Source organism: Canis lupus, chromosome 24 (genome assembly GCF_003254725.2).
Source record: "Canis lupus dingo isolate Sandy chromosome 24, ASM325472v2, whole genome shotgun sequence".
NCBI lineage: Eukaryota > Metazoa > Chordata > Mammalia > Carnivora > Canidae > Canis > Canis lupus.
Genome location: NC_064266.1, coordinates 25,693,969 through 25,721,594, shown reverse-complemented (window position 1 = coordinate 25,721,594; position 27,626 = coordinate 25,693,969). Strand labels below are relative to the sequence as shown.

Here is a 27,626-nt window from a genome sequence, read left to right as displayed (position 1 = left end):
CAGGGGGCTCAAAAGTCCCATTTTCCACTGGCTGAGACAGCCAGATACCCCTACAACTGCTCATTTCTTAACTGTTTGGTCTTTTTTTTGTTTTTTTTAAAGATTTTATTTATTTATTCATGAGAGACACAGAGGCAGAGTCATAGATAGAGGGAGAAGCAGGCTTCTCACAGGGAGCCTGATGTGGGACTCCATCTCCGGACCCAGGATCATGCCCTGAGCTGAAGACAGCCACTCAACCGCTGAGCCAAACAAACCGTCCCTGTTTGTTTGGTCTTGACTAAACTTTAGTCAGGCTTCTCTCTCCTAGAGGGTCCTAAACTGGAGCAAGAACTAAAAAGTGGAATGCTCCATGATCAGCTTTTCTTGGAACTGGCTGAGCATAGCAGGATACTGTCCTGTCAGACCCTAGTGGGGTCACTTCCCTCCTAAAGAGTCTGCTAACCCTTCTCTTACCTTATGAAAAACAACTACACCTTTTTGTTTGATTTTGGAGATTTCTGAGATCACAACATTCTCCCTATTGAAATAGTCTTTCTAATCCTTAGTCTGGATTTGTTTTTATTTGACAAAACGAAGTATAAGGTGTTGGAGCCCTTTCCTCATTATGGAACACAATCTCACAAGAACCCTGAAATTTAGAGGCTGTAATTCATAATATATATAATAATTATAATAATATATATAATATATAATTTATTATACATATAATATTTTAATATTATATATAATATATATATTTTTTACAGATGATTTTTTTTGAAGATTTTATTTATTTATTCATGAGAGAGACACAGGCAGAGGGAGAAGCAGGCTTCATGCAGGAAACCCGACATGGGACTCGATTCCCAGTCTCCAGGATCATGCCCTGAGCTGAAGGCAGCACTAAACCGCTGAGCCACCCAGGCTGCCCAAACAAACCAATTTTAAAAAAATCATTGGAGAATATAACCAAAGTTATAAAACTAATAAAGAGCAGGGAGAAAAAGTAGAACAATGAGCAGAACACAAGAATAGATTATTGACAACCAGCCAGCAAACATAGAAAAAGACATTCAATCTCTGCAGTAATTTTTAAAATAATCAAATTTTTATTTAGATAGGAAAATATTTAAAGATCAACAATAGGAGAAATGGCTGATCCAGTAAAGTTGATGGAAGTGTCTATTGGCTCAATCATGGACAGTTTGTTAATTCTTTTTTACTTAGGAAATTTCATTTGTAGGAATTTACAGATAGAATTGTACAGGTGTCCAAAGAAACATATTCAAGATCAATCTTTCAACCGTTGGTTATAAATAGCAAGAAAGTATAGAAATAATCTATCCATTGATAATAGTTGTACCTAACAGTGAGAGCTAATATTAGCATTTACTTTGTGTGAAGTACTATTCTCTGCACTTCTCATACTTTGTCTTGTAAAATCTTCATAATTATCACATCGGTTTAGTATACTCATGTTAAGGCATACTTATTTGGATATAATTTCTTAGCTTAAGGATCAGAAAAAATTAATTAAATAGGGTTGCTGGGTGGCTCAGTCAGTTAAGCATGTGCCTTTGGCTTAAGTCATGATCTCACGTGGGGCTCCCTGCTCAGTGAGGAGACTGCTTCTCACTCTCCTGCTCTTTCTGTCAGATAAATAAATAAAATCTTTTTTTTTTAATTGGTTAAATATACTATGGTGCATCTATATTGTGGAATGTAAGACAGCCATTAAAAATGATGTAGTTTGGGCAGCGTGGGTGGCTCAGTGGTTTAGTGCTGCCTTCAGCCCAGGGCATGATTCTGGAAACCTGGGATCGAGTTTGGCTCCTGCATGGAGCCTGCTTATCCCTCTGCCTGTGTCTCTGCCTCTCTCTGTCTCTCTCTATGTCTCTCATGAGTAAATAAATCTTTTATTTTTTTTTTTTTTTTTTTTTTTTTTTAAATAAAATCTTTTAAAAAATTAAAAATAAATTTAAAAAATGATGTAGTTTAATAAAATTGACAAAAGTGATATCTTGGGTGTGAAAAATAAATTATAAACAATATAATTCCATTTGTCTAAAATTACATAATAGCATAACTCAGTATCTATTAAAAATGTCAAGTGTACTAGTATTTTTTTATTTTATTTTATTATTATTTTTTAATTATTTTTTATTTTTTTATTTTTTTAAGTTTAAAAATTAAAAAAAAATTTTTGTTTTAAGTAGGCTCCATTTCCATCATGGAACCCACCCAACATGATCTTGAATTCACAACCCCAAGATCAAAACCCGAGCTGAGGGAAGCCTGGATGGCTCAGTGGTTTAGTGCTGCCTTCAGCCCAGGGCCTGATCCTGGAGTTCCAGGATTGAGTCCCACCTCGGGCTCCCTGCGTGGAGCCTGCTTCTCCCTTTGCCTGTGTCTCTGCCTCTCTCTCTCTCTGTGTCACTCATGAATAAATAAATCTTTAAGAAAAAAAAAAAAGAGTCGTATGTTTTACTGAGTCAGCCAGGCACTTCAGGTATGTCTTAGAGTTTATTGAGAGTATTTTCAGAAAACTAGGTTAACACTAAAGTAAAAGTACAAAATGAAATTTACTGAACTTGAAATTGTTCTTTTTTTGTTTTTCTGTGAGTTTTAAGTAGGCTACTTGCCCAGCACATAGCCCATCACTGGGCTCGAACTCAGGACTATGAGATCAAGACCTGAGCCAAGATCAAGAGTCTGAAGCTCAACCTGCTGAGCCACCCAGGTGCCCCCAGGCTATGGCTTTGACTTGACTGTTCTAAGAACAATAGATTTATACTCCCCCCCCCCCCCCCCCCTCAAATCTCACCTGTTTTAGAAGGAAGTTGTTGATTTTGCAGCTTGGACTGCCTCGCAAATAATTTACTCCTATTTTATTAATTTTTTTTTAGGATTCTATTTATTTGACAGAGAGAGAGAGAGCACGCGAGCACAAGCAGGAGGAATGGCAGGCAGAGGGAGAGGGAGAAGCAGGCTCCTTGCTGAGCAGGAATTCCATAGTGGGGCTTGATCTCCCCAACTGAAAGCAGATGCTTCACTGATTGAGCCACCAAGTTGCCCCTAATCAAATAATTTTTTAAATTTCACTTGAGGGTCACCTGGGTAGCACAGTTCTTTAAGCAGCTGACTCTCAGCTTTAGCTCAGGTCTTGATCTCAGGGTTGTGGCATCATCGAGCCCTATGTCAGGCAGGCTCTGTGCTGAACATGGAGTCAGCTTGACTCTCTTTCTGCCCCTCCCCACTGCACACTTATTTGCACTCTCTCAAATAAATCTTAAAAATTTTTTTCACTTGATTTATCAAAAAAAAGCCTGTGAGTATAGTTATCTAATTAAAATGAAGACTTTCCAAGTGGCAGGGGTGCCTGGCTGGCTCAGTCTATAGAGTATGTGGCTTTTGAACCTGGGGTTTTGAGTTTGAGCCCCATGTTGGGAAAAAAGGACTTTCTATTTTTTTTTAAAAGATTTATTTATTTATTCAGAGAGAGAGAGAGAGAGAGAGAGGCAGAGACACAGGCAGAGGAAGAAGCAGGCTCCATGCAGGAAGCCCGATTTGGGACTCGATTCCAGGTCTCCAGGATCACACCCCAGGCTGCAGGCGGCGCTAAACCGCTGCGCCACCAGGGCTGCCCAAAAAAGGACTTTCTAAGTGACAAATGAAAAAGTGCTACTTAGGTACTCAATGCCTGGTGTAGGTGGTTAGTAAATGTTGAGCTGAGTAAATTCTGGCGAATCCAAATTGAAAGAAATTAAAAAAGCATATGCTGTAAATATTGAAACCATTTTATCTTTTTTTTTTCTCCCTTTTCTTCTAAAGAAAATAAAATCACAGGTCTAACATTGCTCCACCTTAATGAGGCTGATCTTGAAAGACTTGGAATAAGGTAAGAATGATGAAATGCACCTTGTATCCAAGCATAGTTCTGACCTTGTTATTCACTTCAGAGGGACAAAGCCCATGATCACTGATATTAACTGTCTTCATTTTAAATCTGCAAAAGTCCTTAAAAACAGAATCCCCTACTTGCTGGTTAACACAGTTGTTTTTGTTTTTGCCATGCAAATCCTGTGTTTAATATTGCTAATGATTCTTCTTTTAAAAAATTTTGCTGACAAGCCTTCATGAAGTTTGTGGTGGCCAAGTTTTTACTCTCAGGTTCAGAATAATTGGATTATACACATCAAAAAATATATAAGAACTGTTAGAGAAATGTTGACAAGAAAAATCAAGGCTACCACCTTATTTTGTACATATTTCTAGATCTTCCTAAAGTCATCTCAAGACTGAAATGCATATTTGGTATTAGGTTTTTTTTTAAAGACACGATCCAAAGTATTTTGGTCCTTTTTTGATTGTATGATTTGAGACGAGTAATTTAACCCTTCAGTTTCTGCATCTGTCAAATGGAAAATAATAATGAGACAATGTACATGAAGTGATTAGCACATTGGCCCTTAATAAAGTTAGAAATTCCTATATAAGGCTGGAGGTTGTAAGGTCTAGGTTAGTGTGGATCCACTTTAAAGATCACGGTTGAGGTGCAAAAATTTAAATATTCCTTAAAATGGAGAGTTTGTATTTTTTGGGGGGGGGGGTTGTGGTTTTTTTTATTTTTTTTTTAAGATTTTATTTATTTATTCATGAGAGACAGAGAGAGAGAGGGAGAGAGAGAGAGGCAGAGACACAGGCAGAGGGAGATGCAGGCTCCATGCAGGAGCCTGATGTGGGACTTGATCCCGGGACTCCAGGATCATGCCTTGGGCCGAAGGCAGGCGCTAAACTACTGAGCCACCCAGGGATCCGCCCCCCCCGCCTTTTTTTTTTTTTGGTTTGTATTTTTTTAGAGAATTGGCAACAGTGGTGAAATAAGGTTTTTTCCTTCTGGAAGTCCACTTAGCTAAATGTTTTTGTGGTAACAGTAACCAAAGTATCAAAACAAAGGATTAGTACTTCATGTACTATTGTTTAGTAGTTGATAATAGAAGCAAATTGTGAGGAAAAAAAATCACCTTTAAGACATTTACTTGAGTTTTAGTAAATGTTCTTTAGATCAGAATCTTCAAGACCTTACCTTGCCTCTTTCATAATCACATTTCAGCCCTCTTAGTCCCCTCAAAATTCCCCTTACTACTTATTTCTTAGGTTTAATAGTTGCTTACTATTTTTTTTTTTAATTTATTTATGATAGTCACAGAGAGAGAGAGAGAGGCAGAGACACAGGCAGAGGGAGAAGCAGGCTCCATGCACCGGGAGCCTGATGTGGGATTCGATCCCGGGTCTCCAGGATCGCGCCCCGGGCCAAAGGCAGGCGCCAAACCGCTGCGCCACCCAGGGATCCCTAGTTGCTTACTATTTTAATTGAATTTGTTCCAGTAGAGCTTGCTTTCAAAGAGAACCATTTACTTTGTGGACTCAAATACTACTGATTTATTCAACAAATAATTATGGAGGGCCCACTGTGTGTGAGAAATTTTTCTAGGAACTTGGGAGACATGAGTGAACAAAATAGAATTTCATACGAATATTATGTGGCATACCTTGTACCCATCTTATAACTCTGAGGTGGATTCTGCAGGACTTTTCAAGGCTGTGTTTTCTTATACAGAAGCCACTAGCTACATGTTTAAATTAATTAAAATTAAAGTTTCCATTCCTCTCTTAGCCATATTCCACTTATGGCTAGCGGCTACCATGTTGGATAGGGCAGATATAGAACATTTCCATTATGGCAAAATTCTGACTGGAGCTGCCTTTGGAGATCCCATTGAGATCAAAGTTGTTAACAGTAGTACAAATGTAACCAAGTTATTAATATAGCCTTGTGCTGTTTTCCTCTCCTTTCCTGTTTTACCTTTCCTAGGATTTATATCCTAAAATAAATGACCTATATGTAATCTCTTGTCCTAGATTCTGCTTTCTAGGGAAAATGCAATTTAGACAAAGTACTTAAATTTTCTCAAGTTTATAATCAACTGTTGATTTAAAAGAGTTTTCTAAGAAATAAGAAATATTGGTACATTAAATGTACATATCAGTTGTGAGAAATTTTCGATTTCAGAAATGATGAAATACAGAAATAAAATCTTACTGTAGTCTAACAATGACCTATGACTACTTTATTTATTTATTCATGAGAGACACAGAGAAAGGCAGAGACATAGGCAGAGGGAGAAGCAGGCCTCATGCAGGGAGCCTAATGCAGGACTTGATCCTGGACCCCGGGATCATGCCCTGAGACAAAGGCAGACACTCAACCGCCAAGCCATCCAGATGTCCCGAACCAGTTCTGATTTCTTCTCTCTTTTTTTTTTTTTTTTTTTAAGATTTTTATTTATTTATTTGAGGGAGAGTGGATTAGAGGAATCACAGAGTTAGAGGAAGAAGCAGACCCACCACTGATCAGGGAGCTGGATGCAGGGCTCGATCCCAGGACCCTGAGATCACGACGCAAGACAAAAGCAGACACTCAATGGACTGAGCCACCCAGGCGCCCCCAGTTCTGATTTCAAAGTCCTTTCTTATTCTTACTGTGCTCTACTTCAGAGTGCTACCTTGAGTCATGCAAATTCAGGGTTGTGAGGGAAGATGACAACTTCAGTTAGGTTAACGTAGGTTTGTTAAGGAGGGCATGTAATGTAGTAAGCACTGGGTGTTATATGCTGTGGATGAGTAACTGAACTCTACAGCTAAAGCTAATGATACACTATATGTTAACTAATTGAGTTTAAATGTAGTAAGTTAAACTTTTTTTTTTTTTTTTTTTTTTTTTTTTAAAGATTTTATTTATTTATTCATGATAGTCACACAGAGAGAGACAGAGAGGCAGAGACACAGGCAGAGGGAGAAGCAGGCTCCATGCTGGGAGCCCGATGTGGGATTCGATCCTGGGTCTCCAGGATCGCGCCCCGGGCCAAAGGCAGGCGCCAAACCGCTGCGCCACCCAGGGATCCCTAAATGTAGTAAGTTAAACTTTTTAAAAAAACATTTATTTACTTATTATTTATGATAGACATAGAGAGAGAGAGAGAGACAGAGAGGCAGAGACACAGGAGGAGGGAGAAGCAGGCTCCATGCCAGGAGCCTGACGCAGGACTCGATCCCGGGACTCCAGGATCACGCCCTGGGCCAAAGGCAGGTGCTATACCGCTGAGCCACCCAGGGATCCCCCCCCCAAAAAAAAAAAACTTAAGTATCAATTGAGCATTCAGGGGGATCCTGGAGTTCCAGGATCGAGTCCCGCATCGGGCTCCCTGCATGGAGCCTGCTTCTTCCTCTGCCTGTGTCTCTGCCTCTCTCTCTGTGTGTCTCTCATGAATAAATAAATAAAATCTTTTTAAAAAAAATTTGAGCATTCAGTAGAGACATAGGAGATGTTGAAGTCTGAGTTACCACGGAAAGAGGACCAAGCCTGGGGAAGAGTTCTTAGCAGGGGTATGTGTTTGAATTATTAATTTCTTTCTTTCTTTCTTTCTTTCTTTCTTTCTTTCTTTCTTTCTTTCTTTCTTTCTTTCTTTCTATTTATTTATTTAAAAGATTTTATTTATTCATTCATGATAGAGAGAGAGAGAGAGAGGCAGAGAGAGGCAGAGACAGAGACAGAGGCAGAGGGAGAAGCAGGCTCCATTCAGGGAGCCTGACGTGGGACTCGATCCTGGGACTCCAGGATCATGCCCTGGGCCGAAGGCAGGCACCCATACCGCCAAGCCACCCAGGCTTCCCCTAATTTTTCCTTTTAATCTGACTTCCTATTATGTTAGTGTAGATAATTTAGCGTTGATTATATACTATTATATACTCTAGGGATTATTATTAAGCAAATAATGATAGATTTGCTTATCCTATTATAATTTTAGTACCTTGGGTGACAGAAAGAAGCTCCAAGCTTGTATCCAACAACTGAGTGAAATTCATGTTGATGCAATGAAGGTAAGAGGAATAGAGTTTATCATGTTTTTTTAAATTTATCATGCTTTTTTTATATAAAGTTCTATAACTTAGAATGAACACATGTAGAATGCATTTTATTTATTATTTTAAAATATTATTTTTAGAGAGAGCACATGTGTGTGCATGCAAGCTGTGGGGAGGGGCAGATGGGAAGAGTAAATCTCAAGCAGACTCCCTGCTGAGGGCAGAGTCAGGCACAAGGGTCTATCCCAGGACCCTTATATCACGACCCTAGCCAAAATCAAGAGTTAAATGCTCAACTGACTGAGCCACCTAGATGCCCCTGTAGAATTCATATTAAAAGGGGAAAAAAATTTTCATTTTATTTTTTTTTTTTTTTTTTTTTTTTTTTTTTAATTTTTATTTATTTATGATAGTCACAGAGAGAGAGAGAGAGGCAGAGACACAGGCAGAGGGAGAAGCAGGCTCCATGCACCGGGAGCCTGATGTGGGATTCGATCCCGGGTCTCCAGGATCGCGCCCTGGGCCAAAGGCAGGCGCCAAACCGCTGCGCCACCCAGGGATCCCAAAAATTTTCATTTTAAAAAGAATGGAAGGAAGTCTACTTCTCTGATTGATTTTGATGCTTCTAAACTGCATTTTCTTTTTTTTTCTTTTTATTATTATTATTTAAGATTTTACTTATTTCAGAGAGAGCATGAGCCAAGGTGGAGGAGAGGAGCAGAGGGAGAGGGAGGAGCCAACTCCCCGATAAGCAGGGAGCCCCCCAATGCGGGGCTGGATCCCAGGACCTTGGGATCATGACCCAAGCTGAAGGGAGATGCTTAATTAACCTACTTAGCCACCCAGGCACACCACAAACTGCATTTTCTAAATTTTTTATTTATTTTTATTTTTTATTATTTTTTAAAGATTTTATTTATTCATGGGAGACACAGAGAGAGAGAGAGAGAGAGAGGCAGACACAGGCAGAGGGAGAAGCAGGCTCCACGCAGGGAGCCCGACGTGTGACTTGATCCCGGGTCTTCAAGATCACGCCCTGGGCTGAAGGCGGTGCTAAACCGCTGAGCAATCCGGGCTGCCCTCTAAATTTTTTATTAAAGATTTTATTTATTTATTCATGAAAGAGAGAGAGCGAGAGAGGCAAAGACACAGGCAGAGGAAGAAGCAGGCTCCATGCAGGGAGCCTGATGCAGAACTCAATCCTGGGACTCCAGGATCACGCCCTGGGCCGAAGGCAGGCACTAAACTGCTGAGCCACCCAGGGATTCCTGCATTTTCTAAATTAAGCACAGAATACTTAAATCAAAAGAAAAATTAAAATATATTAAGCATTATAGAAAAGTACAAGTAGAATACTACCCAGCTTGTTAAATCTTAACATTTTGCCTAATTTCTTTAGATCTGTTGTTTGTTTGTTTATTTTTAAGACAGTTTATTTATTTATTCATGAGAGACACAGAGGCAGAGACACAGGCAGAGGGAGAAGCAGGCTCCATGCAGGAAGCCCGACGTGGGACCCGATCCCGGGTCTCCAGGATCACACGCTGGCTGCAGACGGCGCTAAACCGCTGTGCCACCGGGGCTGCCCTGAAAAAATATTTTTTTTTAAGAGCTTATATTAAGTAATGTCTACCCCCAAGGTAGGGCTCAGACTTACAACCCCGAGATCAAAAAGTAACATGCTTGGGGTTTGTGGGTGGCTTAGTCGACTAAGCATCTGACTCATGATTTCAAAGATTTTTATTTATTTATTCATGAGAGACACACAGAGAGAGAGGCAGAGACACAGGCAGAGGGAGAAGGCAGGCTCCACACAGGGAGCCCGTTGTGGGACTCGATCCCGGGACTCCAGGATCACACCCTGGGCCGAAGGCATGCGCTAAACTGCTGAACCATCTAAGTGTCCCTGACTCATGATTTCAGTTCAGGTCATATTCTCAGGGTGGTGCGATTGAGCTCCACTGCTGGGTGTGGAGCCTGCCTAAAATTTTCTCTCTCCCTCTATTCCCCCTGCCCCCACCTCCACACTTGCATATGCTCGAGTATGCACACATACACTCTCTCTCTCTCTCTCAAAAGAAAGTCGCATGCCCTACTGACTCAGTCAGCCAGGTGCGGCCCCCTTTAATTATTTATTTAGGTTTAATTTATTTATTTGAGAAAGGGTAGGGGAGAGAGCACATGAGCTGGAGGGAGAGGGAAAGAGAATCTAAAGCAGACTGCTCTGAGCATAGAGCCTGAGACAGCTTGATCCCATTACTATGAGATCATGACCTAAGCTGATACCAAGAGTCAGCTGCTCAACTGACTGAACCACCCAGGTGCCCCCCCTACCTTATTTTTTTAAGATTTTGTTTTTAAGTAATCTCTACACCCAAAATGGGGCTCAAATTAAAGAATTCCAAGATCAAGAGTTACATGCTCCACCAACAGAGCCAGCTAGGTGCCCTATGTTTTAAAATATTTAATGAATGTGTTTGGTTCAGTCCTACAATAATTTTTTTTTATAGACCAAGTAGTGGTTCTTACAGCAAGTATTTTATTTGAAAACTAATCATATTTTAGCCCTTTCTGAAAGTTTCCTAATGTTAAAATGCCTCATTCTTTTCATGAAGAATTAAATGGAATGATCATTTATTTAAGATGATCTTTAACAATTTTGTCCTATAGTTAGAAGAAAGTTGCTATCCTGTAATCTATTTTGTCCTTCATGAAAAGGGCAGCATTGAGTGTTCTTCCCATTTTCACAATTAAAATTTACAACAAAATATTTTTTTTAAAGATTTTATTTATTTGTTTGAGACAGAGAGAGAGAGAGGGAGAAGCGGGCTCCATGTAGGGAGCTGATGTGGGACTCGATCCTGGGTCTCCAGGATCAGGCCCTGGGCTGAAGGCGGCGCTAAACCCCTGAGCCACCCGGGCTGCCCACAACAAAATATTTTTGAGATAATATTCAAGACAATCAGCAGTTTCATTTGCTCACTTTTATTCTTTCTGTTTTTCATCAGAAACAGAAAATTGTCTAACTACATGTATGTAAGAGTTATAATTTACAGTTTTTGAGAATAGATTTTAAAGTTACTAAGTACTTTAGTCAGTGAGTCACAGTATAGAAATGAAATTGATAGCTTAGATGATTTTAGTTTCAGCAGCTGTACAGCTGAATGAATGATTGTACCTACTCTAATTTGGTATCCAGCTTTTCTTTTCTTTTTTTTTTTTTTTTTTTAAGTATTTATTCATGAGAGACAAGCAGAGACATAGACAGAGGGAGAAGCAGGCTCCCTTTAGGGAGCCTGATGCAGAACTCTATCCCAGGACTCTGGGATCATGACCTGAGCCAAAGGCAGATGCTCAACCACTGAGCCACCCAGGTGTTCCTGTTCTTTTCTTTTAAAGAACAGCTTTAGGGATCCCTGGGTCGCTCAGCGGTTTAGCGCCTGCCTTTGGCCCAGGGTGCGATCCTGGAGTCCCGGGATCGAGTCCCACGTCAGGCTCCCTGCATGGAGCCTGCTTCACCCTCTGCCTGTGTCTCTGCCTCTCTCCCTCTCTGTGTCTTTCATGAATAAATAAATTAAAAATTTTAAAAATAAAATAAAAAGAACAGCTTTAGTGAGATATAATTCACATAGCTCACAATTCAGTCATTTGAAGTCTACAAGTTGGGGCTCCTGGGTGGCTCAGTCAGTAGAACATGAAGCTCTTGATCTTAGGGTCATGAGTTTGAGCCCCACATTGGGCATAGAGATTACATTAAAAAAAAAAAGATTAAAAAAAAAAAAAAAAGATTATGTATTCTGGATATAAGCCCCATGTCAGATATATGATATTCAAATATTTTCTCCCATTCTCTGGATCATCTTTACTTTCTTAGAGGTGCTGTTCTTTACAGCACAAAAGCTTTTCATTTTGATGTAGTCCAGTTTATTTTTTGTTCTTTTTGCCTCTCGTGCTTTCATCATATCTAATAAACCATTGCTTGCCTAACCCAAGGTCACAACCTTTCATTCTTGATTGTTTTCTTCATGCTAAATTTAGTTGGCCTCTGAAGCTTAGAATTGTGTAACAGTAGGACGAATTAGTGTTCAACCTAACAGGTGCTAATTTGTCCAATGAATCTCGAGTGAAATGCCTTCTTAATGTACTCCTTAATGTACCATCTCTTAATATGTATTATAGAATTACCAGCTCTATTTTTCCCTAGTGGTTCTCTCTCTTCAGGGTAGAACTGACCACTCCTTTTTGTTTCTTATTCTGCATTCTCTTTCGCCACTACTCTGGACATATATTCTGTTATCTCCTGCAGAACGCAGGAATGATACCTTATTCATCTCATCCTCCATGTTTTGTGTATATAGGAGACACTTTGTAGACAATAGGATTGTTTAATCCTTCTTGGCTAGTAACACAATAGAGAATCATATAATCTTGTTTTAATTTAATTTAATTTTTTTTATTTAGTTTTTTTTTTTTTTTTAATTTTTATTTATTTACGATAGTCACACACAGAGAGAGAGAGAGAGAGGCAGAGACACAGGCAGAGGGAGAAGCAGGCTCCATGCACCGGGAGCCCGACGTGGGATTCGATCCCGGGTCTCCAGGATCGCGCCCTGGGCCAAAGGCAGGCGCCAAACCGCTGCGCCACCCAGGGATCCCTTTTATTTAGTTTTTAAAAAATGTTATTTATTTATTTATTCATGAGAGACTTATAGAGAGGGAGGCAGAGACACAGGCAGAGGGAGAAGCAGGCTCCATGCAGGGAGCCTGATGTAGGACTCGATCCCTGATCGCGGAATCACGCCCTGAGCTGAAGGCAGACGTCCAACTGCTGAGCCACCCAGGCGTCCCAGAGAATCATATAATCTTTAAAAGTGACAAGTATAAGGAGTAGTTTATATTAAATAATGGAAGAATAAAAACAACAGATTATAAATATTGATTGAGACACTTTAATATATTCACAATCATTAAGAGTTGGGAAGGAAATATGAAATAATATACCTTGAATTACCAACAGCTAGTTGCCCTACATCAGGGGAATGATTTAAAAATGTTAGTTCTGGGCACTTTGGTGGCTCAGTCCATTAAGTGCCTGCTTTCGGCTCAGGTCATGATCCCAGGGTCCTGGGATTGAGCCCTCCATTGGACTCCCTCTCCCTCTACCTGCCACTCCCCCTGATTGTACACTCGTGTGTGCTCTCTCTTTCTCTCTCTCTCTCTGTCAAAAAAAAAAAAAAAAAAAAAAAAAGTTCATCATGAGGCACCTAGGTGGCTCAGCCAGTTAAGTGTCCAACTCTCGATTTTAGCTCAGGTCATGATCTCTGGATCATGAGATTGAGCTCCCTGTGGGTTTCATACTCAGCAGCGTAGAGTCTGGTTGAGATCATCTCTGTCCCTCTGCCCCACTTACTCTCATGCACGCATTTGCACAAGAACTCTCTGTCTGTCAAATAAATTAAAAAATCGTTTTTTTTGTTAAAGATTTTATTTATATATTTGACAGAGAGGGGGGTACAAACAGAGGGACCTGGAGTGGGAAAGGGAGAAGTAGATAACCTGCTGAGCAGGGAGTCTGATGCGGGGCTCTATGCCAGGACTCTGAGATCGGGTTGTGAGTCGAAGGCAGTTGCTTAACCGACTGAGCCACTCAGGCACTCCTTAATAAAAAAAAAGAATCTTAAAAAAAAAAGTTTATCAATGAAATGGAACCGTTATAAGGATAATTATTGAGGTGTCTGGCTCAGTCTATCAGTGTGGAGAGCATGCAACTCTTTTTTTCTTAGCATGCAATTCTTGATCTCAGGTTGTGAGATCAAGCTCCATGTTGGGCGAGCTTACTTTAAAAAAAAAAAAAAAAGATAGAGCACCTGGGTGGCTCAGTCAGTTTAGCCTCCAGCTCTTGATTTCAGTTCAGGCGGTGATCTCCAGGTTGTGGGATCAAGCCCCTTGTTGGGCTTAGGCTCAGCATGGAGTCTGTTTGAGTTTCTCTCTTTCCCTCTGCCCCTCCCCCTGCTCTTGTTCATACGCTTGCATGCTCTCTGTCTAAAATAAATCTTTTTCTTCTAAATGGATAATTATTAAGATTTGCAAAATATAAAAGTGCTCATGATGCATTTTGACATGAAAAGTATGTATATTATGATACTATGCTAAAATGATTTTCATTGAGTTCTTGATTTTTTTTGTTTTTATTTTTTAAAAAAATTTTATCCATTTGAGAGAGAAAGAGAAAGAGTGCATGGGGGAAGGAGTGGAGGGAGAGAGGGGGAAGGAGAGAGAATCTCAAGCTGAGTATGTGGAACCCTGCACAGAGCTCGATCTCACAACCCTGAGATCATGACCTGAGCCGAAACCAAGAGCTGGTTGCTTAACCAACGGAGCCACCCAGGTGCCCCTCTTTTTTTTTTTTAATAAAGCTACTTAAATGTTCTTTGTTTTAACCAGTTATTACACCTGAAAAATTGACAGTGAAGACTTTTAGACCCTTAAATGGACTAAAAATAGATTATAGAATTTTTTTTATAACTTTTAATAATGAAATAGATTCTAGGGACACCTGGGTGGCTCAGTTAAACCTATGCCTTCAGCTCAGGTTATGATCTAAGGTCCTGGGATTGAGCCCATGTTCCTGGCTCAGCAGTGAATCTGCTTCTTTCTCTCCCTCTGCTACTCCTCCTGCTTCTGCTCTTTCTCAAATAAATAAAATATTTTTAAAAAATAGATTCTCTTATGGAACTGGAGGGTATTATGCTGAGTGAAATAAGTCAATCGGAGAAAGACAAACATTATATGTTCTCATTCATTTGGGGAATCTAAATAATAGTGAAAAGGAATAGAAGGGAAGGGAGAAGAAATGGGTAGGAAATATCAGAAAGGGAGACAGAACATAAAGACTCCTAACTCTGGGAAACGAACTAGGGGTGGTGGAAGGGGAGGAGGGCGGGGGGTGGGGGTGAATGGGTGACGGGCACTGAGGGGGGCACTTGACGGGATGAACACTGGGTGTTATTCTGTATGTTGGCAAATTGAACACCAATAAAAAATAAATTTATTATTAAAAAAAATAGATTCTTTTAAAAAAATAGATTCTCTTTGTGGTGGTTACATTAATCTTATATATAAGGGGAAAGGAAAAGACCAATATATGATTTTCTTTTATTTTTCTTTTACTTTTTTTTTTTGGAAGATTTATTTATTTGAGAGAGAGAGAGAGCATGTGTGAGAGAGCACAAGTGGTGTAGAGGGAGGAGCAGGCTGCCCATTGAGGCAGGAGCCCGATGCAGGGTTCGAACCCAGGACACAGGACAGGGATCATGACCTGAATTGATTTTTTTTTTTAATTTATTCACAGAGATAGAGAAAGAGAGGCAGAGACACAGGTAGAGGGAGAAGCAGGCATCATACAGAGAGCCTGATGTGGGACTCGATCCAGGGTCTCCAGGATCACGCCCTGGACTGCAGGCGGTGCTAAACCGCTGCGCCACCAGGGCTGCCCTCATGACCTGAATTGAAGGCAGCCACTTAACCAACTGAGCCACCCAAGCACCACTTACTTTATTTTTTTTTAAGATTTTATTTTATTTTATTTTAAGATTTTATTTATTTATTCATGAGAGAGAGAGAGAGAGGCAGAGACACAGGCAGAGGGAGAAGCAGCCTCCGTGCAGACAGCCTGACGTGGGACTCGATCCCGGGTCTCCAGGATCACGCCCTGGGCTGCAGGCGGCACTAAACCACTGTGCCACTGGGGCTGCCTAGTATGGCTTTTAAGATGTTTTTTTTTTTTTAAGATTTTATTTTTTTAGCCTGCGGTAAAAAAAATATATATATATATATATTTTTTTAATTAATTAATTATTTATTTATTCATGAGAGACAGAGAGAGAGAGAGAGAGAGGCAGAGACATAGGCAGAGGGAGAAGCAGGCTTCCAGCAGGGAGCCTGGTATGGGATTCGATCCCAGGACCCTGGGATCACTCCCTGAGACGAAGGCAACGCTTAACCACTGAGCCACCCAGGCATCCCTGGCTTTTATAATCTAAAGGAGTATGTTAAATAACATACTTGTATTTAAGTTGAATACAAGACTAATTTATCAAAGGCTAATCAAATCATAATAAAATGATTGGAATTCTTATCATTCTATTCTTAGCATCCATTAAGAAGAAGTAAAATATACCCAGATCCAACATACTTGATCTATCTGATAGTAAGGTAATATTATATTAATATCTTGTTATTTCCCATAGTCGTGTTCTTACCTGAGAACAATTGAATAGCTTTGACTGTGCACTGTAGATAGGAATGACTGTACAAAAATTTTAGATGGAGTTACATATTGTTACTGATACCAATTTAAACATAATTTTCTAGGTAATTAATGATCCTATCCATGGCCACATTGAACTCCACCCTCTCCTCATCCGAATCATCGACACACCTCAATTTCAGCGGCTTCGATATATCAAACAGTTGGGAGGCAGTTACTACATTTTTCCAGGTGCTTCGCACAATCGATTTGAGCACAGTCTAGGGTAAGAAGTCCATTGATGGGGAATTAACAGTTATTAAATACCTTCTTTATCTTATGAAATGACTGTCTCATCTTACCTTTTAGAGTATTTGACAAAATGGTAATAATATCCATATTTTGTTGATGAGAAAACTGAGGTTTTGATTTACCTTGATATATTTTATTTATTTTATATATTCTTATAAGCCAATTCAGATCCTTCCTGGAAAGATAATCAAAGTGTCTATTGATAGGTAATTTGGATGATGTATTTGTGTTTAAGTACTTCAAACCTAACATGTTTGGTTACTGGTATAACTAATTTTGTAAGTTTGATTATTTAGTTTTCCTGTTTAGTCTTGTACAGAAGTGCCATTTGAAACCAGATGGTTTTATTCACCTATCAGGAAATTTGTAGATCAGAAAAATATTCACAAGCCTTAGAGAAGGTGACACCTCTGTTACATACAACCAAGTTGAGAATTTGGTCTGCTTTTCCGTTATAAAATTTGGAGCTAGTAGAACATGGGCTGGGTAGAACTGGACAGTTTTCTAGGTTTTGTGAAATACTTATACTGTTTTACTTTGTTTTGAAGTGTTTTTTGGTTTCTATGGGGCTTTTTTTGGAAGCGTTTTTAATAGCCAGAATACAAGTGTCTACTCAAATGTGCATTCATTCATCAACACATTTATTGAATACTTATGAGGCTTTACCAAACCAACAGGGTAGCAATTGTCTCTAACTTCCTGGAGTTCAGAGCTAAATGGGAAAAGAAAGATATTGTATTCATTCAGGAATTACTTTCAGGGAATATGCTAAAAGTGCATTTAACATTTGTCAGGCACTTTATCTTCAATCTATGTTGTAAACGTTACAAAGCCAGAAGTCTTGCTTCTTTGAAAAATACTTGTAGTAAAATACATAGAATATAAAACTTACCATCTTAAAACCATTTTTATTTTTTATTTTTTAAAAAACATTTTTTAAAAAAGATTTTAGTTATTTATTCATGAGAGACACACAGAGGGAGGCAGAGACCTAGGCAGAGGGAGAAACAGGCTCCCTGCGGGGAATGTGATGCAGGATTCCATCCCAAGACCCGGGATCATGCCCTGAGCCAAACGCAGATGCTCAGTCACTGCATGTATGTTCAATAGTGTTAAATATATCCATATTATTGTGCAACCAAACTCTAGAACATTTTCATCTTGCAAAACTAAAATCTATACCCATTAAATAACAATTCCCCATTCTCCTCTCCCTCTAGCTTCTGGTCATCACCATTCTATGTTCTGTTTCTATGAATTTAACTACTCTAGGTACCTCATATAAGTAATATCTTACAGTATTTCTCTTTTTGGACTGGTTCAATTCACTTGGCATAATTTTCCCAAAGTTCATCTATGTTGGAGCATATGTGAGAATGTCCTTTTTTAAGACTAGATATTATTCAATTATATGTTTATACCACATTTTGTTTATTCCTTTATTCATGAGTGGACACTTGGGTTGCTTCCACCTCTGGCTATTGTGAATAGTGTTGCTACGATTCATATATTTCTCTGAGACTCTGCTTTCAGTGTTTTGGGTACATACCCACAGGGCACTGCGGGCTTGTATGGTAATTCTATTTTTAATTTTTTGAGGAAACGTATTGTTTTTCATAGTGGCTGCACAAGTTTATATTCCCAACAACAGTATGTAAGGGGTCTAGTTTCTCTACATCCAAGCCAACATTTGTTACTTTGTTTATTGGGTTTTGTTTTGTTTCATAATAACCTTTCTAATGAGTGTAAGGGTGGTATTTCATTGCGGTTTTAATGTTGCATTTCCCTAATGATTCCTGGTTGTGAGCCAAGAGGTCCTACTTTGGGGATTCTGTTTGTATGTTTGGGCCTGTAGTAGTAGTTCTGAAACAGACTACTCTTTAACTTTTTGTAGAGATATATGAGAACATTTAAGAAACATATTAAAGTTCTTTAGGTCCAGAAGTATCATCTTTCAAAAGGAAGAGTGACTTTATGTTATTTTTTGTTTTGTTTACTCTGCAGTGTAGGGTATCTAGCAGGATGTCTGGTTCGTGCACTGCGTGAGAAGCAACCAGAGCTGCAGATAAGTGGACGAGATGTGCTCTGTGTTCAGATTGCTGGCCTTTGTCATGATCTCGGTATGCTATACAAAGAACCAAAGTTGTTAACATAAAACCATAACATGGAGTTGTGTGTCCCCTTTTTGTGACATAGATTGTTAATATCTGTTCATTTTCAAGTTAAGCTAGAAAGATAAAAAATAGATTCATATTTTGCCAATCTACAAGCAGTTTCCTTGTTCTAAGGCTGCTTTTGTTTTTAAGGTCATGGGCCATTTTCTCATATGTTTGATGGAAGATTTATTCCACTTGCTCGCCCAAATGTGAAATGGACGGTATGTATTCATATATACATAGTTAGTAAAGACTATTAAGCAACCATTGTTGTGTTATAGTATACTTCTCCATTATAGTGTTCAGGATGTTTGTCTGTGTATGTTTCATTTGGTGTCCTAATAGTCGTCTTCTTCTTCTTCTTCTTCTTCTTTTTTTTTTTTTTTTTTTTAAGATTTTATTTATTTACTCACGGGAGACACACAGAGAGAGGCAGAGACATAGGCAGAGGGAGAAGCAGGCTCCATGCAGGGAGCCGGTTGCGGGACTCAATCCCAGGACCCTGGGATCATGACCTGAGCCAAAGACAGATGCTCAACCACTGAGCCACCCAGTTGCCTTCCTTTAAGGAAGGAATCGTTATCTTCAGTTTTATAAGTGTAATTATATAGAGGTATAGAAGCTCACAGAAGTATGCCTATACACAAAATCACAAAGTTGGCTTAGTTAAGTGACCAGTTCTTGGTTTCAGCTCAGGTCATGATCTCGGGGTTGTGAGATTGAGCCTTGTTTTGCTGAGTGTGGAGTCTGCTTAAGATTCACTGTCTCTTTGCCCCTCTCCCCTGCACACATGTGCACATGCACTCTCTCAAAAAATAAATCTTTTTTTTTTTTTTAATCACAAAGCTGTTAAATGGTAGAGCCAGCACTAGAAAACCAGGTTTTCTAACTGCTAATTTTTTAAAAAGATCTTTTAAAAATTTTTTTGAGAAAGAGCATGAGCTAGGGGGGAGAGGAGGGACAGATGGAGAGGGAGAAGCAGTGTCCTGCTGAGCAAGGAGCCCATCACAGGGCTCAATCCTGGGACCCTGAGATCATGACCCAAGCTGAACAGATGCTTAATTGACTGAGCTACCCAAGTGTCCCTCTATCTGCTAATTTAAAGCTCTTACTATTCTATCATACTATTGAAAAAATAAATAAATAAATAAAAGACCAACTCTATTTTAACTCATTTGTTTTGATCATGAAGTAGCCAATACCAGTCAAGTTTGATCATTTATATTAAATGAACTATTTTATAAATAGGGATATGCAGGTCACTGCCCTCTATTTTTTTTTTTTTAAGATTTTATTTATTTATTCATGAGAGACACACAGAGAGAGAGGCAGAGACACTGGCAGAGAGAGAAACAGGCTCCATGCAGGGAGCCTGATGTGGGACTCGATCCCGGGTCTCCAGGATCACACCCCAGGCTGAAGGCGGCATTAAACCGCTGAGCCACCCGGGCTGCCCTGACCCCTGTTTTTGGAATCAGTTTTTGAAACAGGAAGTTAGGCTGGCTTCCATTTTTTACCACGTTGTCTTTCTGGAACCTGGAGTTGAAAAGGATATTAGTACCTACCGACGGGTTCTTCTATGTCAACCTCTATTTTCTTTCTTTTTTCTTTTCTTTTCTTTTCTTTTCTTTTCTTTTCTTTTCTTTTCTTTTCTTTTCTTTTCTTTTTCTTTTCTTTTCTTTTCTTTTCTTTTTCTTTTCTTTTCTTTTCTTTTCTTTTCTTTTTTCTTTTCTTTTCTTTTTCTTTTCTTTCTTTTCTTTCCCCCTCCCCTCCCCTCTCCTCTCCTCTCCTTTCCTTTCTTTTTAAAAATATTTACTTTTTGAAAGTAACATCTACACCGAGTGTAAGACTCGAACCTATGATGCCGAGATCAAAAGTCACACACCATCAACTGAGCCAGCCAGATGCTGGCTTTTCTTTTTTTTTTTTTTTTTTTCCTTGTAAAGGAGTAATTGACATCTAGTAAGTTGTATGGATCTTAAGTGTACAGTTCAGTGAATATTTTTTTTTTTTAAGATTTTATTTTATTTACTCATGAGAGATACAGAGCGGGAGAGAGAGAGGCAGAGACACAGGCAGAGGGAGAAGCAGGCTCCATGCAGGGAGCCCGACGTGGGACTTGATCCCAGATCTCCAGGATCACGCCCTGGGCTGCAGGCGGCGCTAAACCGCTATGCCACCGGGGCTGCCCTCAGTGAATATTTTTTAAATTTATTGTTTATTTTTAGTAATCTCTGTACCCAACATATGGGGCTCACACTCATGACCCCCCAAGATCAAGAGTCACACGCCCCACTGACTGAGCCAGCCTTGGTGCTCCTGGTTCAGTGAATTTTTGATAGTTGTTCATGTCACTGCTACGCAAGTCAGGATATGGTATGTCTTCATCTTCTTGAGAATTCTCTTAGGCCTTTCTCAGTCAATGCCTGCTTCTCTCTCATCACCTCCTAGTTTTATAAACCTAGGTTTGTTTTTCCTATTCTCAGGTTTAATATGAGTAGAATCCTATCATAGATACTCATTTGTGTCTTGCTTTTATTCACATAACATGATGATTGTGAGACTCATTCATGTTGTGTGCATCACCTGTTGATCCCTGCTTACTGCTTAGGTAGTATTCCATTGCAGGATAAATTGTGATTTGATTATCCTTTTTCCCTTTGATAGAATTTGAGTTGTTTTCGCTTCTTGATTATTACAAATAAGGTTTCTATACACATCACTGTACATGATTTTTGTGGAAAATGTCTTCATTTCTTTTAGTTAAAATGCCTAAGAGTAAAAATGCCAGATCATGTTTACTTTATAAGAAACTCCTAGACCTTTCCCATATTATACCATTTTTCACTTCATCGCCAGTGTGGGAGATTTCCTGTTCCTCAGCCTTGTCAACATTTGTTTTTTTTTTTTTTTTTTTTTTCATTTGGGTTTTTTTAGATTATCCTTTCTAATGAGTGTCAAGTGGTGTTTTGGATGTGTGTTTTTTTTTTTTTTTTTTTTTTTTAACATTCTTTAATGTTTGTTGAGTACCATTTCCTATATTTTGTTATTGATATATTTTCTTTTGTTTTTATTGTTGTTGTCTTAAAGATTTTTATTAATTCATGAGAGACACAGAGGCAGAGACACAGGCAGAAGGAGAAGCAGGCTCCCTCTAGGGAACCCAATGTGAGACCCGATCCCAGGACCCCAGGATCACGACCCGAACCAAAGGCAGATGCTCAATCCCTGAGCCACCCAGTTGCCCCTGATATATTTTCTTTTGTGAAGAGTTCTTTCAACATTAGCCCATTTTTAAAAAATCTTATTGTTTGGCTTTTAATTTATTTGAGTAATTACATATGATATAACTATATATAAAAAATAGTATATATAGTAACTATATTTATATGATAAATACATGTGTTGTAAAGATTTTTTTTCTCTGACTTGCCAATTCATTTTTTTTAATTTATTTTTTTAAGATTTATTTATTTGTTTATTCATGGAGACAGAGAGAGAGAGAGAGAGAGAGGCAGAGACACAGGCAGAGGGAGAAGCAGGCTCCATGTTGGGAGCCCAACGTGGGATTTGATCCTGGGTCTCCAGGATCATGCCCTGGACCAAAGGCGGCGCTAAACCTCTGAGCCACCCGGGCTGCCCGCCAATTCATTTTTTTAATGGTGCCTTTGAGAAACAAATTTTAAATTCTGATGGAGTATTCTGATTCTTCAACTAAGATGGGTAGTTCTTCTGTAGTTTTGCTGCCTTGGGGCCTCATGCTAACGGCCATGAAAGAACTGGACTATTGCCCAGTGCTTTTTATCTTCCAAGTGTTAACTTCCTTCTAACATCAGCCTGCTTTTGGTGGCCTGCCAGTACCTTTAGGAAGTTGTCCAGACTTAATAGTTGTTTTCTTCAGCAAGGCTGATCTAAATAGGATCTACTCAGCTATTTGCAAGTCTTTGTATTTGTTTTTTTAAAGTAGGCTCCATGCTCAACACAGGGCTTGAACTCGTAACCCTGAGATTCAAAGTCAGATTCTGTACCAACTGGGCCACCAGGTGCCCCAATTTTCAAGTCTTTATATGTAAAATTTTGACCATTTAGGGGTACCTGGTTGGTGTAGTCATTTAGGTTTCTAACTCTTGGTTTCAGGTCGTGATCTCAGGGTCATGGGAACAAGCCTTGAGTGAGTCTCTGTGGGCTGCACTGAGTCAGCTTGAGATTCTCTCTTCCTCTGCCCTTCCTTTCTCTCTCTCTCTCAAGTAAATAAATAAATCTCTGCTCCCCCCCCCCAAATTTGGCCTTTTAGGGGTGCCTGGCTGGCTCAATTGCTAGAGCATGTGGCTCTTGATCTCAAGGTTACAATTTCAAGCCCCACATTGGGTGTGGAGATTACTTAAATGAATAAACTTTTAAAAATAAAAAAAAATTGGCCTTTCACCATCTTTTTTATTTTATTTTATTTATTTTTATTTTTTTCACCATCTTTTTTTAATTTTTATTTATTTATGATAGTCACACAGACAGAGAGAGAGAGAGAGGCAAAGACATAGGCAGAGGGAGAAGCAGGCTCCATGCACCGGGAGTCCGACGTGGGACTCCATCCCGGGTCTCCAGGATCCCGCCCTGGGCCAAAGGCAGGCGCCAAACCGCTGCGCCACCCAGGGATCCCTCACCATCTTTTTTTAAAGATTTTATTTTTATTTCTTTTTTTTAAATCATTCTTTTTTTTTTTTTTATTCATCCATTCATGAAAGACACACACACACAGAGAGAGAGAGGCAGAGACACAGGCAGAGGGAGAAGCAGGCCCCATGCAGGGAACCTGACGTGGGACCCGATCCTGGGTCTCCAGGATCATGCCCTGGGCCGAAGGCAAACGCTAAACCACTGAGCCACCCGGGCTGCCCTTATTTTTATTTCTTATGGTTTTTTTAAAAAGATTTATTTATCTATTTTTGAGAGAGAAAGAGAGTGTGCGAGTAGAGGGAGGGGCAGAGGGAGAGAATCCCCAAACAGATCCCCTGCTGAAAGCAGAGCCTGATGCAGGGTTTGATCCCACAACCCATGAGATAATGACCCAAACCAAAACTAAGAGATGTCTGACTGAGCCCCCCAGGAGCCCCTATTTATTTATTTTTATTCTTTTAAAGATTTATTTTTTTGAGAGAGAAGGCATGTAAGTGGGGGGAAGAACAGAGGGAGAGGGAGAGAAGTAGACTTCCTGCTGAGCATAGAGCCCAACATGGGACTTAGGATTTTGAGCCCCATGTTGGGTGTAGAGATTACTTAAAATAAAAATCTTAAAAAAAAAAGAAACCAATAGTTTTTTTTTCTAAACTGTTTGGAAGTGTGCTCACTTCAGCAGCACATATACTAAACTGGAAGTAAGTTGTAGACCTACTTCTTTATTCCTAAATACTTTAATGAGTATTTCCTAAAAATGAAAATACTCTTTTACATAACTTGATACTTATACATAAGTATTAAGTATCAAAATCAGAAAATTAATATTGATGCTGTACTAGTATCTAATTTATACTTTCTTTCAAATTGCACCAAGTGTCCATATAGAAAAGGAGGAAGAAAACTTTTTTCCCTCCCTGACCCATACATACTACTTAGTTGCAGTTTCTCTTTACTCTTCTGTGATCTGGAACAAGTCTTCATCTTTTATGACCTTGTTATTTTTTTTTAAGATTTTATTTATTTATTCATGAAAGATACAGAGAGAGAGAGAGAGAGGCAGGCTCAATGCAGGGAGCCTGACATGGGACTCGATCCTGGGTCTCCAGGATCAGGCCCTGGGCTGAAGGCGGCACTAAACTGCTGAGCCACCTGGGCTGCCCTGACCTTATTTTTGAAGAGTACAGGTGAGTTGTTTCTGGAATGCCCCTCAATTTGTCTGATATTTGCAGTGTTCTGATACACAGTGTCAGACTGTATTTTTGGTAGAACGCCACATTGTATCTTCTTAGTATATCACGTTAGAGGCACATAAAATCTGTTTAACACATTACTGGTGATAATAACTTTGATCACTTGATTGAGGCATTGTTTACCAGATTTCTCCACTATAAACTTTTTTTTTTTTTTTTTTTAAGATTTTATTTATTGGGGCAGCCCAGGTGGCTCAGCGGTTTATTGCCTCCTTCGGCCCAGGGCCTGGTCCGGGGGACCCAGGATTGGGTCCCACATCAGGCTCCCTGCATGGTTCCTGCTTCTCCTTCTGCCTGTGTCTGTGCCTCTCTCTTCTCTCTCTCTCTCTCTGTGTCTCTTATGAATAAATAATAATTTTTTAAAAGGATTTTATTTATTCATTGGACAGAGAGCACAAGCACACACTATTTGGGGGAGCCGCAGAGGGAGACTGAGAAGCAACCTCCCCACTGAGTAGGGAGCCTGATGCAGGGCTCCATCCCAGGATCCCGGGATCATGACCTGAGCCAAAAGCAGTCGCCCAATTGACTGAACCACCAAGGTGCCCCTCCACTATAAACGTCAACTGTTTTTCCTCTTTGTAATTTATATGCATCTTGATTCAATTTAAAAAATATTTATAGGATGACCATCCAGGTTTTATTTTCATTTTCAGTTTTTGGTAAAACCTGTGAGGGCACCGATGTCTTCAGGGGATCATATCGTCTTTACACTTGTGAATGAGCAAACATAGATTAGTAAAAAAAGGCCAATTTACGATTCTTACCTAAATGTTGATCTCAGAGCTCTAAAACACTTTTGTTTTTACTGGCAAATTTGCAGTCACCTCTTTTCACCACTAGATGGAATTGCTTAAGAATTTTTAACCTTACATGTTTCAAGGCTGATGAAACAATAGAACTGATTTTGTTTTTTGAATTTTACAAAAATTTTAAGTAGGCTTCACACTACTTCAAGTGCAGGGCTTGAACTCATGACCCAAGATTAAGAGTCTTGTGCTCTACCAACTGAGTTAGCCAGGCACCCCAATAGAACTGAATTTCATAGTGATATTCATTAAAGCAGGATTGCACCTGTGTAACTGGGTAATATTCTGTACTGTACTGTGTAGTACCTCTGTACTGTAAAGGATTATATCTCACTAAATATGATATAATGATGAACATAACATGTAAAATGTTTATAGGCTAGTAAAATACAGATTTGGCAGGAATTTTTTTGTTTTGTTTTTTTAAGATTTATTTATTTATTTATTCATGAGACACAGAGAGATGCCACATTTATCTTCTTAGTATATCACATCAGAGGCACATAAAATCTGTTTAACACATTGCTGGTGATAATAACTTTGATCAATTGATTCAGGTATTGTTTACAGATTTCTCCACTATAAACTTTTTTTTAGGCAGAGACCTAGACAGAGGGAGAAGCAGGCTCCTCACAAGGGAGTCTGATGCAGCACTCGATCCCCGGACCCAGGATCGTGCTCTGAGCTGAAGGCAGATGCTCAACTGCTCAGCCACCTAGGCATACCGATTTGGCAGGTTTTTAAAAATATCTGCAAGGGGCACCTGGGTGGCTCAGTCAATTAGACATCTGACTCCTGATCTCAGCTCAGGTCTTGATCTCAGAGTTTTGAGTTCAAGCCCTGTGTTGGGCTTCACGCTGGAGGTAAGTCTACCTTAAAAAAAAAAAAAAACATATATATATATATATATATATATATATCTGCAAAGAGTAGTTGGAAACTAGATAATTAACATGCAGTGGAAACTTATCTTTGAATTACCTGTAATCAAGAATAATTTGGGGATGCCTAGGTGGCTCAGCGGTTGAGCATCTGCCTTCAGCTCAGGGTGTGATCCTGGATCCACGTATTGAGTCCCATTATCAGGCTCCTTGCATGGAGCCTGCTTCTCCCTCTGCCTCTGCCTCTGTCTCTGCTTCTCTCTCTCTCTCTCTCTCTCTCTCTCTGTATGTGTGTGTCTCATGAATAAGTAAATAAAATCTTTTAAAAAAATGTATTATCTGGGGCCCCTAATGAACTAGAGTCTGTAACAGACCACATTGTATTGATTTTTCCTAGCATGAACAGGGCTCAGTGATGATGTTTGAGCACCTGGTTAATTCTAATGGACTAAAAGCGGTCATGGAACAGTATGGTCTCATCCCTGAAGAAGATATTTGCTTTATCAAGGAACAAATTACAGGACCACTTGAAACACCAATCAAAGATTCTTTGGTAAGTTTGTGTATAACTTAATTTGAATTGACTGTTTCCCATCTTCTCTTTTCTACTTTCCTTCAAAGCTATTTGAAGAGAGATATTTGGTTATCTTAAGGAGACTAAATGACAAAAATATGTTGTATGTTTCTATTGTTTAATGCAAAAAAATGAAAGTCTTATCTATTTTTTAATCTCTTGAGTTCTTTAGAAGTTATGCCTCAAAATACATATGTAAATTTTTTTGATAAATATATATGCAGTACATTCTGTATAGAAGCCTGAAGTACTGTTGTCTAGAAAAAAAAGTTGAATAACTTAAAGGAAAATCTGTTTTTTGTTTTTTTTTTTAGTTGAAAAAAAGTTGAGGAGCACCTGGGTAGCTCAGTAGGTTAAGTGTCTGACTTGATTTCAGCTCAGGTCATGATCTCAGGGTTGTGAGATTGAGCCCCATGCTGGGCTTTGCACTGGGCATGGAGCCTGCTTGGGATTCTCTCTCTCCTCCCTCTGCCTCTCCCCCCCATCCCCCAAATAAAGAAGTAAATCTGAATGTCTGTGTGTGTATATACATATATATGGGGCACCTGGGTGGCTTAGTTGGCTAAGTAAGCATCTGCCTTTGGCTCAGGTCATGATCCCACGGTTCTGAGATCAAGCCCTGAGTGGGGTACCCTGCTCAGTGAGGAGTCTCTGCTTCTCCTTCTGCTTCTCGCCCTGCTTGTGCTCACTCTCTATCTTTCTCAAATAAGTAAAATCTTTAAAAATAATCATAATGAAAAAAAAGTTGAAAAATAATTTCCCTCTGAGTTTTTTGGTCTTTTCCTTGAATATATACAAATCTACTTATATAACG

At 39.3% G+C, this 27,626-nt stretch overlaps 1 protein-coding gene and 1 long non-coding RNA gene across 2 annotated transcripts in view; both read left to right on the top strand.

Moving 5' to 3' along the window:
- SAMHD1 (SAM and HD domain containing deoxynucleoside triphosphate triphosphohydrolase 1) overlaps positions 1–27,626 on the top strand; it is a 52,649-nt gene that overhangs the window by 3,067 nt on the left and 21,956 nt on the right. The window contains exons 2-7 of the mRNA XM_025469995.3: positions 3,814–3,880; positions 7,851–7,923; positions 16,282–16,442; positions 18,473–18,588; positions 18,775–18,845; positions 26,636–26,791. Of these exons, the coding sequence (XP_025325780.1) occupies positions 3,814–3,880; positions 7,851–7,923; positions 16,282–16,442; positions 18,473–18,588; positions 18,775–18,845; positions 26,636–26,791 (644 nt within the window). The remainder of the gene's footprint in view (positions 1–3,813; positions 3,881–7,850; positions 7,924–16,281; positions 16,443–18,472; positions 18,589–18,774; positions 18,846–26,635; positions 26,792–27,626) is intronic.
- On the top strand, positions 3,938–6,746 carry LOC125753573 (uncharacterized). The gene is made up of 2 exons (XR_007405704.1): positions 3,938–4,486; positions 4,536–6,746. It is a non-coding gene; the product is annotated as an uncharacterized LOC125753573 (long non-coding RNA).